General features: G+C 40.0%; 1 protein-coding gene across 8 annotated transcripts in view; it reads right to left on the bottom strand.

Annotated features, from left to right (window-relative positions):
- Nucleotides 1-17,854, bottom strand: part of LOC140413718 (KH domain-containing RNA-binding protein QKI-like) — a 123,063-nt gene that overhangs the window by 19,560 nt on the left and 85,649 nt on the right. For 5 of the 8 annotated variants that reach the window (XM_072500923.1, XM_072500929.1, XM_072500927.1 and 2 more), the window contains exon 4: nt 15,833-15,994. In XM_072500923.1, coding sequence (XP_072357024.1) covers nt 15,833-15,994 — 162 coding nt within the window. The remainder of the gene's footprint in view (nt 1-15,832; nt 15,995-17,854) is intronic. The other 3 variants (XM_072500928.1, XM_072500925.1, XM_072500931.1) reach the window with 1 other exon arrangement.

Below are 17,854 nucleotides of genomic sequence, written 5' to 3'. Positions count from 1 at the left end.
TCAAGGCGCCCAACACCTCGTCTTTATGGATCTCAATGTGACCCAGGCTATCTACACACCCTTCTCCAGACTCAACATCCACCAATTCCTTCTCTTCGGTGAATACTGATGCAGAGTACTCATTTAGTACCTCGCCGATTTCCTATGGCTCCACACATAGATTCTCTTCCCTGTTCTTCAGTGGGCCAACCCTTTCCCTGGCTAATCGCTTGCTTTTTATACGCGTGTAAAAAGCCTTGGCATTTTTCTTAACCCTATTTGCCAATGACTTTGTGACCCCATTTAGCTCTCCTGACTCTTTGCTTAATTTCCTTCCTACTTTCCTTATATTCCACGCAGGCTTTGTTTCTTCCCAGCTTTCTAGCCCTGACAAATGCCTCCTCGTTCTTTTTGACGAGGCCTACAATATCTCTCGTTATCCAGGGTTCCCGAAATTTGCCATATTTATCCTTCTTCCTCACAGGAACATGCCGGTCCTGAATTCCTTTCAACTGTCATTTGAAAGCCTCCCACATGTCAGATGTTGATTTACCCTCGAACATCCGCCCCCAATCTAGGGCCTTCAGTTCCCACGCAATAGTGTTATAATTAGCTTTCCCCCAATTTAGCACATTCACCCTAGGACCACTCTTATCCTTGTCCACCAGCACTTTAAAACTTACTGAATTGTGGTCACTGTTCCCGAAATACTCCCCTACTGAAACTTCTACCACCTGGCTGGGCTCATTCCCCAATACCAGGTCCAGTACAGCCCCTTCCTCAGTGGGACCATCTACATATTGTTTTAAGAAGCCCTCCTGGATGCTCCTTACAAACTCTGGCCCATCCAATCCCCTAGCACTAAGTGAGCCCCAGTCAATATTGAGAAAGTTAAAGTCTCCCATCACAACAACCCTGTTGCTTTTACTCCTTTCCAAAATCTGTCTACCTATCTGCTCCTCTATCTCCCGCTGGCTGTTGGGAGGCCTGTAGTAAACCCCCAATATTGTGACTGCACCCTTCATATTCCTGATCTCTACCCATATAGCCTCCCTGCCGTCTGAGGTGTCCTCCCACAGTACAGCTGTGATATCCTCCCTAACCAGTAGCGCACTCCCCCACCCTTTTACATCCCCCTCTATCCTACCTGAAACATCTAAATCCTGGAACGTTTAGCTGCCAATCCGGACCTTCCCTCAACCAGGTCTCTGTAATGGCAACAACATCATAGTTCCAAGTACTAATCCAAGCTCTAAGTTTATCTGCCTCACCTGTTATACTTCTTGCATTAAAACATATGCACTTCAGGCCACCAGTCCCGCTATTTTCAGCAACACCTCCCGGTCTGCTCTTCCTCAGAGTCATACTGGCCCTATGCCCTAGTTCTCCCTCAATTTTTTCACCTTCCGGCCTATTGCTCCGGTACGCACCCCCTGCCATACTAGTTTACCCTCCCGTGTGACACTAGCAAACCTTCATTTATATAACTCGTTTAACATAGTAAAGTATCCTAAGGCATTCACAGAAGCACTCAAGACAAAATCTGGCACCTTGCCGCAAAGTAGTATGACGTTTAGTTGGAGAAGTAGCTTCTGAGGAGTAGCGAAGCAACAGAAATTTATGTCAAGTCGATTTTGGGACTAGGTTCACAAACTACAAAATTACTGTACCTCGGTACACGTGACAATAAACAAATCCAATCCAATCCAAATTAAATCTAGTAATTGTAATTCCAAAATCTTCTAGGCTTTAAATCATCAGTCAACAGGCCAAAGATGTGCATTGGGACCCTGTGGTAGTTCTGACACACACCTACATGGGAATTGCTCAGGAGGTTTCAACTTCCAATGGGGAATTCCCCTGGTCCTGGGATTCTCCATGAAAGAGTTGAGTTGGAAACTTTGGTCAGATCTGTACAACCTACATAGTTACACAGGAAATGTTAAAACAGGTTAAAAACCTAGTTCAACACCTGGGTAACTCCACAAGTGATCCATCCCAAATCACTCCTTCTGAACCCCCAATCTTTATCTATTCATGAATATTCAAACTGAATCTTTAAAAACTTACCATATAGCAGATGCTGCTGTCTACTCCGGTCTGAGGGAGTTCCCCGATGGATCGTTGTGCTGGGAAAGCAGGGCTCAGAAAGCCCTAGTAGAAATGTGCAGCTGCATTGAGTCGGGGAATTTCTGAGCGCAGCAGCAATCAAGCAATGAGTGCTACTGCTCCAAGATCCGGGTTATTTTTGACATCTCTAATCAGTTTGAGGTCAAAGGGGACTTAATGTATAAATCGATAGGCAGTCTATGGGAAGAAAGGCTGTTGTTCTATATTTTATTTTGTTTGAACACTTGCAACCTTTCTCTGAACTGTGCATTACAGTACAATTGCTTTGTAACTGGGGATTAAAGAACCACATTGCATTATTTATTTTTAGTTCTCCCAGGTACAAGTCTCAAAACCCCTCATCAAATCAGAATAGCCGCAAGTAATTTAGTCAGCACTCAAATTAATTCCAGCATTCTTCTGCAATATCCAGGTCAAACTGTCGATTAATTTTACTACAACAATTAAGTTTCAAAGTAATCTGAACCAGTCTATTGGTATTTTCAGTACTGTGCATCTTGAAAATTAGTTTCTATTGCAAAAATGTTCCTCTGGATCCAATTATGCAGCGTAGTTCAATATTCCAGGTCTTAAGGTGATCAATCCTTTAATAAAAGGATGAACTAGTCAAGCATCTTAGGATTTTCCAGGCCAAATACAATTTTGCATCTTTGACAAACAGTTTTTCTTCCCCCTTTCCCAAAACTGTCAATTTGTGCTAGGGTACAACAGGCAGAGTATGGAGCAGGATTCAGCCTGCATGGTTCAATTGAAAAGACTCAATATAATATTGGTTGGGAAATCGATATGAACTGTTCCACATTAACAAAATGCTGCCAAACAGCTATTTTCCAGGTACTTTTAAATCAAACAGTTCCACATTCAAAGAAACAATTCATTTAAGCCATGTCTAATACTCTCTCTGGAATTAATAAAACGTTACTTAAAACTAATGCAGTATGCAATTGTTACCAATTTAGAAATTCTATGCATAAATCCAATAATGAAACAGTTCTCTGTGCTGTCATTAAATCATACAGAAAGTTTGTCAACATGAACTTAAGTAACTATATAAAATATAAAGGGATCACCTTTGAAAACTGCTTTGCAGATATTTAAATGCACTTAAAATTAACCAGAGGTGGGCGGCATGGTGGCGCAGTGGTTAACTGCTGCCTTACGGCGCCGAGGTCCCGGGTTCAATCCCGGCCCGGGTCACTGTCCATGCGGAGTTTGCACATTCTCCCCCTGCAACCCAAAAGAGTGCACGGTAGGTGTACTGGCCACGTTAAATTGCCCCTTAATTCTGGGGAGGGGGGGAAATTGACCAGAAGTGACCGGTATAAATTGAGAAAGCATTATAAATTGAGAAAGCAGGTGAATCAAGTCATTAAACACAGATTCGAAACAAAGCTGACTAGAATCAAATAGACTAGAGCATGCCTTTATTCTGACTAACATGAAGGGAGAACGCATCGCTCAGCCCCAACATTAAAACCAAAGCAAACTGGAGCTCATTATAACGAAATAATTGTAATCGGAATGCTGGAAAGAATTACTGGACATTGCAGAATCTGAAACAACTTTCTTATATGGTTCGTGCCGTTAATGTAATAAAACATCCCAAGGCACTCACATGAGCATTATAAAACATAATATGGCACTGTGACACACAAGGAGATGTAGGTCAGACCAAAAGCTTGGTCAAAGAGGTAGATTTTAAGGAGTGTCTTGAAGGAGGAAAGCGAGGTGAAGGGGCAGAGGTGTAGGAAGAGTATTCTCGAGCTTGGGGCCCAACCAATTGAATGACGGCCACCAATAGTGGTGCAATTAAAATCTAAGATGCCCAAGTAGCCAGAATTAGAGCGCCAATAGAGGGTTGGGAGCTGGAGAAGATCAGAGAGGGAGAGGCAAGGCCATGATGTGATTTGAAATACAGAGGTGGGAAGTATAAAAATCAAGATGTTGTTTGGCCAGGAGCAAACGTAGGTCAGTGAGCACAGGTATGACAAGGAACAGGACTTGCTGCAAGACACACAACAGTTTTGGATGGCCTCATAGAGGATTGAATGTAGGAGACTAGCCGGGGTGCATTTGATAAGCTGATCCGGATGAGTTTTAACAGGTGAATTGAGACAGGGCAAAGTTACAAATAGGTGGTCTAAATGTTGGAATAAAAATAAGATTGGAAACACATTGCAAGATAAAATGCAACACCAAGGTTGCACACAGGTTGGCTTAGTCTCAGACGGTTGCCAGGGCGAGGGATGGAGTTGGTAGGTAGGGAACAAAGTTTGGAATGGGGACTGAAAACTGCTTCAATCTTCCCAACACCAAACCGGAAGAAATTTCTGCTCATCCAGTACGGGCTGTCACATAAGCAGTCTGATAATTTCAGCAACAGCGAAGAGTTGAGAGTGATGGTGGTGAGGTAGAGCTGGGAATCAAGTGTATGCGTGAAAACTAACACTGCCTTTGGGACAATGCTGCTTAGGGGCAGTACATAGATGAGAAATGCCAATGCAGATGACTATTGCAGAATATGATACACAAAATTTAGAAACATGGCATAAGTACTGCATTCTAGACGCAGATTAACCTGGGAGCAATTTTTCCACTTTTACATTGAGTAAGACTATTACTTTGAATTGAGTCCCTGACAAACTTAGTGCACAATATTTACCAGATTGATTCACAGTGGTCCCTTTCAAAAATGGGGGAATGTCCTCATTGTACATGGAGAGAATGAAAACTTCCTATTTCCTATTTTTGCACTGAGATCGAATCAACAAGAAAGCAATAAAATCACTAATTAAATTTGGCTTGCAATCACTTATGATTTTATCATATTGCCCCATTTAGCCCAACACACACATGGCTAATAAGCGTGGAGAATCAATCTTTTATGGTTTAAAAAAAAGTAGAGATCACTCTCCTTCCTAGTTTCTTCAAAGTGCATTTCTTTATTACTTCTTTTCGAATGGTTTGGAAGAGGTGGGTCATCAAGGATGGGTCATCATGATCAAATCATCATTAGATTTCAAAGAAGGTCCCCATTGGCTGTCATTTACAGAACTTTGCAAAATTGCAACGAAAATACATCAATAGATTTAACATTTGAACCTTTGAGATTATGCTCACTAATATTTAAACATTGTACAAAACGCTTGGTGATAATGGTACAACTTGCTTTATCAGATTTCAAAGAAAGAAACTCAATTATGAACTTGTGGTTGTGTGTACAATCGAGACCAAAGATAGAGACGGTTGCAAGCCTTTTGGAATCCAAAATTCAGCAGCCAATAGTGAAAAGCTTAGATATTACCCAAAGTCTGATCCTTGGTTGGAATTCAAGCCAAGTTTCCGCCAATTTCAAAATCAACTTATTTAAATGATTAGCATGTTTCAATGGTATCATTAATTTTTTTTTTTTTTTTATAAATGTTTTTTTAGAATACCCAATTATTATTTTTTTCCCCCTCCAATTGGGTTGTGCTCACATCCACCTTAAAGGGCAATTAGGGATGCACATAAATGCTGCCCAGATTCCCCAAACAAATAAAAAAAATTATTTAATCATTAAGGCTTCATGTTTGGTTCTTGGGCTATACTGTGCTAGCTATCTTGGCCAGTGCAGCACCTGGGGCAAACTGGGCTGGTACAAGGTTGAGTGGAGACGGTGACAGGCTTTCCAATTCTATGCTCTAACGCCTGTTGGAAGTGTACATGGTTGCCAGCATATGCAGAAATTAATCCCGTCCATGGCATCCAGCTTGCTCGTGAACATGCATAGTATGACCAGAGGAGAGGTACTAATGGGTGTCCAAAACTTAAGGAACTGACATTGTAAAAAGACAGCAGAGCAAAACGAAGTGTCAAAAAATGTTCTTTACAATTTAAGGGAATAGAGAAGAAAGAATGGGTGTGGAAAAAGCGAACATCAAGGATCTGAGTAGCACATCAAAACAGGTTTTAAAAACATTGCTCACAGGATGTTGGCGTTTCTGTTCCGGTCAGCATTTGTTGGCCATCCTTAAATGCCATGGGGAAGGTGGTGAGTCACTTTCTTGAACTGCTGCAGCCCACAGGGTATGGACAGTGCCGTTCGGAAAGCAGTTCCAGGAGTGCTATCTAGCGATTATCAATATACAGCAATATATTTCCAAGTCAGGGTGGTGTGTGACCTGGGAGAGAAACTTGCTGGTGGGGGTGTTTTTATTAGATCGCGGTCACAAGCTTTGAATGCGCCACTGAAAAATGTGATATTTTGTGGCTTTAGGCTAAGGAAAACCCAAAGTTAATTCCCACTTTTTCATTGGTCAGTGAGCATTTCAAGCAATCTCTGCAAAGGATTCAACACAAAATATCTCAAGTATTGCAATTGTAACTGTGCAGCAAGATATTTTCAATCCCATGAAAGTCCCCATAATTTAAGCAGGACGAAGGCAAACTCCCATTTAACGTTGTTTCACTTTAACGTTGGTACAGTAATGGGACCTGTAAACAAGATTTATTTTAATATTGTTTCCCGTGTGACCCAATTAACAACATTTTGGAGCAGCAACCCTACCTGCCCACCCAATCTCAAGTTGCGGCTCTCATCTCTGCCTCCCCTCCATTCCCCAAAATACCCTCTTGGCCCTTGCCTTACCTGAACCTGCAATCCCATCTGAAGATCCACATCCGATTCAAAGCTGGAGCTCATATTGTGGAAGCATTCTTAAAAATAACATGGGATTGTAGCATCCTAGCTCAGCATTTCAGCACCATCAGAACTCGCAACATCGGAGCTCTGGGTTTGGATTGGATCTGGATCTTCAAATGGAACCGTAGTTCCAGGAAAGGGAACTGGAATGAGGGACAGTCACAGGATTGGAGGTTTGACCAAAGGGTGGGTAGGAGAAGAGATCTGCAGCAATCAGGAGGATGAGAGAATGGGAGGTTTGGGGAACAGGATGCGTGGCAATGAGATGGTACAGCAAGTAGATGGTTAAATTTAACTTCAATATTTAAAACTTTTAAGTTTTTTCATTTATCAATGTAAGAATTTAGCAATGTAAAATATTTCAGCTCTGGGTATAATATTTTATTCGTTTTTCTGATAGGGAAGTTGCTACTGCAGTTTTGATTCCTATGAGAACCAATGTTTCGCTTCAAGTGGAGATTTTCAGGAACGGAACCACATGTACTATATTAATATAATGTAAATAGACTTAGTATGATCAGTAGTTTAAGGCTGGAGGTCCATACGTAATAGAGATTGGTTTAAAGTAATTGGAACTAGTAGCTTGTACCATTGAAATCAGTAGGCGGCAACGGATTGCGTAGGTTAAGCAGGTTCTGTGCACCTGTAACAGTTTTAATAATTATAAATTACACAGGTATTTGTACACCAACAAAATCCTTAATTGGCAGTCCAACTTTAACTGTTAGGTTGACTAGTCATTTTCCAAAGTTATTCTGCAGATTTCCAGAACAAAGTCAATGCATAAAGCTTAAAAGTTAATTTTATCAAACGGTAAAAAAATAGCTTAAATGCAGAGGTGTGGTAATACAGCCATGGCAAAGAGGCATGAACTTTGTTGTCAATTAAACAAATGCAAACTCCCAAAACCTTTCTGAAAAATCATATTGCAACTGAAGTTAAACATGGAATGTAAAAAAAGTAAAACATTTCTACCAATGTTCAAAGCACCAGATGAAGCCCAACAGCCACCTGCTCAAATATTTATATATACCACACATTCGCATCTCGCAGAACTTGGAAGTTCTTATCATAATCCACCATCGCTGGAAATTAGGCTGTCATAGCGTCATTAATTTTTTTTGTTTAGCCTGGGTACCTGGTGAACATTGCTGTTCGCTTTGCTCACGCGGAGCAGTGAGTCATTTCAACTCTTAGTTTTGGAAATGAAAGGCACAACACATATTTTAAGCATACAAAGTCAAATTAAACTGAAAACGGGGTTACATTTTTAGATATTGTCAGGGACTTTGTAAATATGGAGGTGTTTGAAATTCTTTAACCCAAAATCAGAATATCACAACTTCCACCACATTACACAGTTGCAAGTGTCAGTCCTCTTACAGAACTTTAAAAAATTATTGTAGTCAACATAATGGCCTGCAGAAGTTCAAAATGTCAAATGTGTGCCAAGTGGAGAACTGGCAAGACAGTAATGTGCATTTGGCTAGTACGCCAATGTTTTAATTAAATCAGACTTATTTTTACTCATCTCGTTTGGATGTCAATTGGCTGCCATATTTACAACATCCGGGACATTTCCAAAGTAATTCATTTGCTGGAAAATGCTCGAGCTGCCCTAAGATAGTGAAAGGACCTATAGAAATAGCACTCTTTCTTTTCATACAGGAAAGAAAGGAAGGAGAAAGGAGTCAAAAGTTATCACTGGGTTTAAAGTCACCCTTGCGGACTGATAATTCTAGGATTCCGGCAGATCAGCAAATAATTGCACATCAATATTTTGACTCATCGGTTAAACAAAAAACAGGATTCAGAAATATCAGTTAATTATTAGAATCTTTATCCCTTGTTTTTCCAGCTTATGTCTTTTTTTAAAATGGGCGGCACAGTGATTAGCATTGCTGCCCCTCAGTACCAGGGTACAATTCCTGCCTTGGGCGACTTGTGTGGAGATTGCACGTTCTCCCACTGTCTGCGTGGGTTTCTTCCAAGTGCGTCCCACAGTCCAAAGAGATGTGCAGGTTTGGCGGATTGGCCATGCTAAATTGTCCCTTGGTGTCCAGAGATGTGTAGGTTAGGTCAAGGGGTTATAGCGATAGTGCAAGAAGTGGGCTTGGGTGATGTGTTCTTTCAGAGGGTCAGTGCAGATTCAATTGGCCGAATGACCTCTTTCTGCACTGTAGGGATTCTATGATAATTCACATCAATGCTTTTCAAATGAATACTGCTGTATAAAATTTATAACAAGCCTCGTTCCTTAAAATCTTCATTAGAAAAAGGTTACTTTTTGTTTCATCGGGTTTTAAATAATTGATGTTCCCAAATTAGGGAGTCATCGTCACAACATTAATAATCTACTTCCCACAATATTACCAGAAACTTTTCCTAGGTTCAATTTTATTTCAATCTGATGTACAGAATTACTACCTTACTAGGACTGGCGAATTTGTAATACCCACATCCTAACTATATGTATTACGCAAAATTGCTTAAAGCCAAAACTTCCTGAATTATGTCAGTTGTATCACAGTGAAACTAGTTAAATTTTTTATAACATGGAAAAACATTGTTGGTAGCATGACTGGTCTTTTTTTTTTTACAATAAGTTTGTTACAAGAATGAAATATAGCAACCCACTGTACAATAATTTTATACAACACCACTCAACTTAAAGCATTGACAAGAAAGTAAGAACTTGGGCTCTGTTAAACAGAAGGGATGTCTAATGGCATATTGAGCTTGTGTACTATCATACTGCGCCAGCTGGGTAGAATACAAGGCTATGCCAATTCCAATATTTGGAGACTTCAAGAATCAAATGGGACATTGTTCAATTGGCAAGAGGTGGTTCTACATCAAGAAAAAAAATCAGATGAAGTAAATCTGCTCCCATCTCATGAATTCTGAAAAAGCTGCTTTGAATCAAAGCACAAATCAAAGATCAAGAGTGTCATCAGGCAGTTAAAAGGGCATCAGGCCAGAAATAAGTGAAACAGCAGGTGGTCTCCAATGTGCTTCAAATGAAACTTAAAAGCAAAATGCTCGATCGACATCCTTTCTCATGCATTAGCAATCTAAGATTAGGTTTATTTTTAATACAAGTAAATTAAATGGTCAAGGAATTACTGAAAGAGGTAATAGAACAGGCAAGGTTAGCAAAAATAAATTAGGTCAATCAACATGTTGTAAAGCAAAGAGACAATATTAAGTATATAACGTCATTAGAATTACATTAATTCTTTTTGGCATTGAAAATTCAGCAGTTCTGATCTGCATTTTGGTAGGTACAAAGGATAATTTTTTTTAAAAGGAAAAGCAGTTTTTTTGAATGGTGGACTGTGTACTATATTAGGCAACAGGCACTATTACACAAAAGCAAAATACTGGTTTAGTATAGCAAAATAGGTGCCAGAAATTTGAAATAACAGAATATGCTGAAATTAACCAGCTAGTCAGGCAGTATATGTGGGGAGAGTAACAGTAATGTTTCAGGTTCGTGACCTTTGATCAACTGGGAAAAAGAGTTGCAACAGGGTTTAAGCAAGTACAGATGCAAGGAATGGGAAGAGGAGAAATGTCTGATAGAATAGAAGGCAAAGCCATGGTGGTGAAAGATAGAAAAGAGTAATCAAGACGATAAGTAAAGATGTTCAATAGCAGTGTAAATTGGAATAGCAAAATCATTACCAACAGCTATCTTTCAGCATGGAAAATTATGAAGGGTAGATCTGTTAATGGGGTGGAAGGCAGTGTCAAGTCCAGAGGCACCTCTTTGCTAAATTAAGGTAAACAGAATATATTTTTGGAAATTATCTTTACAAACAAAGTGTCACTGAGCACTACCAGTGATTTTGCTCACACATCAGCAAACGCGTGAACTACTGTCACGGTGGCAAGCACCACTGTCTCACAGCACCAGAAACCCGGGCCTCAATTCCAGCCTTGGGTCAGTGTGTGGAGTTTGTACTTTCTCCCCATGTCTGTGTGGGTGCTCCGGTTTCCAGCCCCAGTCCAAAGATGTGCAGGTTAGGTGGATTAGCGATGCTAAATTGCTCCTTAGTGTCCAGGGATGTATAGGTTAGGTTAAGAGATTATCACGATAGGGTAGGAAAGTGTGTTTGGGAGGAGTGCTTTTTCAGAGGGTCGGTGCAGACTCAATGGACCGAATGGCCTCCTTTTGCACTGTTGGGATGCTATGAACAACAGATCATATTTAATCTCTGCTACAACAATTAGACAGGATTATTTATTTACAACTGAAACAACTATGTTTGTTCAGTTATGTCTGGTTTTAAGATGAGTTTTAACTTGCATTCTGCACTTCATATATATTTAATTTTTGAAAAACTAATGTATCACAACGAAAACTAATTATATGCAGAATGATTGCAGCAGCCAGCAATCAGAAGGCAGCCACTGCTTAATGATCATCCTTTTGCTGAACTGCTTCACAATGTCCCCCAATTTATTCGGCACTCTAACTGCTCTAGTTTACTCATTAGGATTGCATTATCCCAATCTTCTCCAGCCAACTGTCAAACTCTTAGAGCAACCACCAGTGCGTGTTCTCATGTAAGGAATGTACAATTAAATAAATTTCAAAACAGATCGAAAAGAGAGCCATTGCCCCCACAAGTCTTCTCCTTGTTGCCCCACCTGTCTTAACACAGTGAGGGTTTAAAAAGACTTATCAAATTTGGCTATTAGTAGCTAGACAATAAGGGGGAAAAACCTTCTTTAAGGACATTCACATTATCAAATTTTAGACTTATTCAGTGGCAGCCTGGACATTTATCAGTATCAAAGGTTAACGCTTTGCTCCTTCGGTCACAACAAGACATGGGTATCTTTTCCTTTAAAATAAATTTAGAGTACCTAACTCATTTTTTCCGATTAAGGGACAATTTAGCATGGCCAATCCACCTACCCTGCGCATCTTTTGTGGGGGCGAAACCCACGCAAACACGGGGAGAATGTGCAAACTCCACACAGACAGTGGCCCAGAGCCGGGATCGAACCTGGGACCTCGGCGCCATGAGGCAGCAGTGCTAACCACTGCCACTGTGCTGCCCAAACGCATGGGTATCTCTTCTCAAATTCTTATCCATTACATCTGCAGCTAGATTTTAGGAATTGCTCAATAAAATCAGCTCAAACTAAGCACCCATGCAAATCTGCCATCAAGTACTTTCAATACACAAATTAGCTGTGCAGCTATGATATATGGCCTACCAAAGGAGCCAAAAAGTCTTCTTGTGTAAAAACCACTGAAGTAAACCACAAATTTGCAGATTTCTGGCATGAGCCCTTCATCCAGTTGTACTTTGGTCATGTAAAAACCTTTTGATTGGTTAGAATCTACAAGTTTGTCTCCAAACCTTAATTTATAGCCTGCAGTCACCAGATTCTGAGAAAGTTCACTGGGACACCAGATTCATCATATGAACAGGTCTGAAAGGGAGAGTAATATTTACCAAAGCAGGTCGCTCTCACACTAAATGAGAACATACTAAATGAATATATGGACACCAACTTTGCCATAAATTTACATAATCATACTTTGGATTTGACGCAGTCACGAGCCAAACCAAAACCCAACTCGTCAAATTTCACTTGATTAAAACATGCAGAGTTAAATCACAAGAATATTCTGACTCATCACCTGTCAAACATACAAACAGATTTTCAGGATATTGATTGTCCAGAGTTGACGTTTCTGATCATTAGCTCGTTTACAGAATAGTATAGGCAAGGAGACAAAATAGAATATATTTAAGACAGTTTGCCAATCAAAGGAGGGCTCATTGTGAAATTTGTCATTTGCTCCTGGTGATGGCTTTGAATTCAAACTTTACACTTAGTTTGCTTAGTAACAATTTTATGCTCTTGATTTATAAAGTTGAGGTCACTGCAACAATTCTCAAACTATTTGCTGAACTCTTTAGAAGACAATCCGAAAATAAAATCTGAAGTAACAGAACTATGTAAAGTTCACTCCAGAAGAGCAGATTTCCACTAATCAGTTTCATGTTTTCAATCATTCCAACAAAACGAACTACAGCTAATGTTGCAATAATGAAAGCATGTATGGAATGACTAGTTTCAGAATTTAAGTTACTTTAGCCATCCGTAGAATTTGAGAGGCTGAAAATACCAAATTATCTATCGTAGGAATGGTCGCCCTCGCTAAAAAGTTCAAACGCATTGAATGATGTATGCAAAGGTTGAATGAACTATTATTTCAATCCAAGATGCTGGCCATTTACATGCTAGTTTAATATAAAATCCAGCAAATTAAACTCCAATACATGCCAGTCACTAAACATTTGCATTAACCACTGAAATATGTTTTGCTGTTTAGAGGGCATGAGGACTCCATAAAATATTGATTTCAACTGACATTACATTCCATCATTCTCAACAGCCTTCAACCTTGAAAGTCCTTTTCACAAAGTTAATCAACAAGCAAATAACTACTGGACATCACTAAAAAGTATATAAAATTGCTCAAAAAAATCTTGACCAAAATGAGTGAACATGCTGCAGGACCCACGAATGCCATTAAATCTTAATGTTCAGCTCAACAAAAACAGGCCATTGTAGGATTCCAATATAATACAAGCCAAAACAAAAGCTTATGAATGGAATAGCTTAATTACATTGAAAAATTCAGGAGACCATTTTATGCTGGTGAATATGGTATTTTGCTCACTGAATGTTACATGAATGTTCACGCAAGCCTACGTAACTTGAGGGAAAAAGTCAGGTGGCACATTAGCTCTGTTCTTTTCAGACAAAGTAACTCCCATTAGAAATCTGGGTTTCCTGAATCATTGTATCCACAATGAAAAGTCAATTTGTATTAACCAATGTCAGTAACTTTCAAATATTAAACAAAGCTTTGGCTAACCATTGCCATTTCAAAAAGGTACACAGTGCAGCGATTTTGAGGGTAAATTACATTATGAGCTACAACACTTTTCTATGAAAAAGGTCAATAGATAAAGAAACAAGAAATGGGAAACAAATGGGTGCTGAATCTTCCTTTTTTGAATATATTGAAAAGGACAGCAAGGCTCAAATCCCATTTATAATTAAACTAGAGTGATTTAGGTTAAAGAGAAAAGGTTAATGTGACCGAGAGAGATTAGGTAGTCGAACCTTTGCAAATCTTTGCAGTGACTTCCTCGGCACAAAAGATGGATGTGTTCCATCAGTGGTCTCTTCTACCAACTCCAAGGCTGGTATCAGATTAAGCAGTGACAGCCCTTTCTAATGACTTGATATTCATGTCTCCGAAAGATGTTATACAGATGGGGAAATCACATTTGAAACCTAACTGGTTTTTGAATGCTACAAATTCTGAGGTAGATGGGGAATGTGGAACTTAACAGATCAACCATGTCGGATTGAATGATGGAGCAGGCTGGAGGGGAGAATGGCCTACTCCTGCCCTTAATAATTTTTCAACTCCATTATACACTATTCATAATTTTCCACATGATTTACAGAACGATTACCATATTACACAGTATTGTTTATGCATGTATTTCATCTTTCTTTAAATATATTTTTCAATTCAGGGGCAATTTACCGTGGCCAATCCACCGAGCCTGGGTTGTGGGGATGAGACCCACGCAGACAAAGGGAGAACGTGCAAATGCCACATGGACAGTGACCAGGGGCCAGGATCGAATCCAGATCCTCGGTGCCATGGGGCAGCATCGTCACCCACTGCATCACTGTGCTGCCCATATTTCATCTTTAATATTTATTTTTGAATCTAGTGTACTAGGCACTGCACCATCAAAATTCAGCAACCCTCTTAATATGTCAATTTTCAAGAGGGTCACCTCTATTTTTGTGGATAATGAAGGGTCCTTTTTCCTTGAAGTCAGCCTCACAGATGAGCAACTGAAATATATGCATTTAAATGTGGTCATTCAGGTCCAGAAAACGGAAGAGAGCATCACAATGTTTTTTTTTGTTCTTGCGTGCACGGCCATACTCTTGGCAAATGTATTGGCTCAAATCCAGGACAGTCCTTGAAGAGTAAACTATTTACACTTCAAATGAAGTAACTAATTATTTTGCCCCATTTCCACAACATTTCACAATTGGGGAAATAGACTTCATTATGTTTTGCCAGAGTTTAGGATCACTACGTGCAGAGCGGCTCTTGCAGAATAGAAAATATGCAATGCTGGACAAGATTGTGTAGTTGTACATTGGGGAATGGGGGGGGGGGGGGGGGGGAGAGAAAGAGAGAAAGAAATAAACATGAGCCCTGGGGTGGGGTTTAAAGGGGGATCCATCTACTAACTCCAAAAGTCAATGCAACATAAGTGGCCAAGAATTAAATATGACATTGCGTAATACTGCAACATTCCTTTGTCAGGTTGGATGAGAAATTCACATTGAACAGAAAAGTAATGAGAAGATGTAGTATTCCGAGAAAACATCAAGTTAAAAACACAACTGATTTAACATCTTGTTGATCAGATTGCCAACTGATTAGAGGAACACAGATTGTTGAAGCATTGGCACAAGAAATGGCGATATAAGAAACATGGAAGTCATTGCTTGGATCTGGTGCCAGGGCACAAGGTAAATGGACATCGTCTGTACAGGGACCTACCTAGGCATGGAATACTAGAAAGTCGAAATTAGTCATTTTCTCATTTTTATCTTTTGTGCTTCCAGATTTATTAGACAATTGAGCTTTTATTTGTGAAAGCAATCCAAATCTATAGAAATAATTATTGTCACCCCTTTAGACGCAGTTTCACGTAATCATTCAACTTTTAAAAATGCAAAAGTGTAGCGAGTACACCATAGCACAAGCAGTCATTTTGGAAAATCTTACTAATGGTAATGCTGAAGATTCACATCATCCACTATGAAGTATTTTCTTCAAATAAAATTACTTCAAAATATGTGGGCAGGAAAGTGGATTTCATTAATCACATTTTAAACAAAATATTTACAGAATGTGTTTAACATTGGCAGCATCAGCTTAAAACATCGAAAGTAACTTACAGCAGGCACCAGTAGTTTCTTGACCTCTTCTACAGCTCTTCTCAATTTCAATTCTGCTCTGTCTTGCGTGTCTTCAACAGTTATTAATACATGGAGCTCTTCATTCAGATGTTCCCAGTTCGGTTTGCCTCGGTTCTGTTCTTCCTGTGAAGACAGGAAAACCTACATAGAATTACATAGAATCTACACCAGAAACAGGCCATTTGGCCTAGCTGCGGTGTTAGTGCTCTGCAGAGGCTCTCACCATAAATGGCCTCTTCATGCTCTGCCCCCATTCCCCTTCTATCGAGTACATGCATCAAGCCGAAAGGAAACAAGAGCAGGGAAGTTGCAAAAAATAAAATCCATGATTTTGGTCCTTGCTTTTTTTCCCCCCCAGTTCATTTTTTCCAATAAAGGGGCAATTTAGCGAGGCCAATCCACCTACCCTGCACATCTCTGGCTTGTGGGGGCGAAACCCACGCAAACACAGGGAGAATGTGCAAACTCCACACAGACAGTGATCCAGAGCCGGGTTCGAACCTGGGACCTTGGCGCAGTGAGGCAGCAGTGATAACCACTGCACCACCGTGCTGCCCTGGCCCTTGCTTAATAAGCGGAGTGTTAGGCATGCAATTACAAAATTACATTAAAATTTTTATTGGGAACTAAATTGATGGCACTCATTGCCTAGTAGCTTAGTAGCTTTTCATATATTTTCAGATACAGAAGTCTGAGAACACGCACGAACAGACTCAAAAACAGCTTCTTCCCCACTGTCACCAGACTCCTAAATGACCCTCTTATGGACTGACTTCGTTAACACTACATCCTGTATGCTTCATCCGATGCCAGTGCTTATGTAGTTACATTGTATACCTTGTGTTGCACTATTATGTATTTTCTTTTATTCCCTTTTCATGTATTTAATGATCTGTTGAGCTGCTCGCAGAAAAATACTTTTCACTGTACCTCGGTACACGTGACAATAAACAAATCCAATCCAATCCAATATTTCAAAAGTTTACTTCCAGAAACAGGATAGACATGAACAAAAAGACAGATGATTCTGCACCAATCTCCCCCCCTCCGGGTCTGTCTGAGTTTTCTCTTGGTGTTCTGGCTTCCTCCCACAAGTCCCGAAAGACGTGCTTAAGTGAATTGAACATTCTGAATTCTCCCTCAGTGTACCCGGAGTGTGGCGACTAGGGGATTTTCACAGTAACTTCATTGCAGTGTTAATGTTAGCCTACTTGTAATACTAATAAAGATTACAACTGGCTTTGTAATGGTTCCTACCTGATCAATCAGAATGAACACCTTCACAGCTGGGGATGCAGTAGCATAGTGGTATTGTTGCTGGACTAGTAATCCAGAGATCCAGGGTAATGCTCTGGGAGCCCTGGGTTCAAATACCACCATGGCAGATGGTGAAACTTGAATTCAATAAAAATACATTAAAAGTCTATAATGATGGCCATAAAACCATTGTCGAAGTCGTAAAAACCCATTTGGTTCACTAATTCCCTTTAGGGAAGGAAGTCTGTCATCCTTACTTGGTCTAGCCTAATGTGACTCCAGATCCAAAGCAACGTGGTTGACTCTTAAAATGCTCTCACGGAGGGCAGCACAGTGGCGCAGTGGTTAGCACGAGGACCCGGGTTCGATCCTGGCCCACTATCCGTGTGAAGTTTGTACATTCTCCCAGTGTTTGTGTGGGTCTCATCCCCACAATCCAAAATAATGTGCAGGGTAGGTGAATTGGCCACGCTAAATTGCCCCTTAATTTAAAAAAAATAAAAAATTGGGTACTCTAAATTTAAAAAACAAATGCCCTCAGAGCCAGCCAGCAATGAGAATGATTAATAAAAAAAAGTTGCTGGAATTGTAGTTATCCCAAGTGTCTGGGATCTCTGAAGTTTGATCACCAAGCCAAACGACTGACTGAAATTTTGCAATTTCTTTATGCAATTGTCAGCACACTGAAATCCTGGTAATAAAATATGCAACTTTTTAAAATAGTAAATGACGTAAACACGTTCA

Source organism: Scyliorhinus torazame, chromosome 1 (assembly GCF_047496885.1).
Source record: "Scyliorhinus torazame isolate Kashiwa2021f chromosome 1, sScyTor2.1, whole genome shotgun sequence".
Lineage (NCBI taxonomy): Eukaryota > Metazoa > Chordata > Chondrichthyes > Carcharhiniformes > Scyliorhinidae > Scyliorhinus > Scyliorhinus torazame.
Note: the sequence above shows the minus strand (reverse complement) of the source record. Positions and strands in the feature narration are given on the sequence as shown.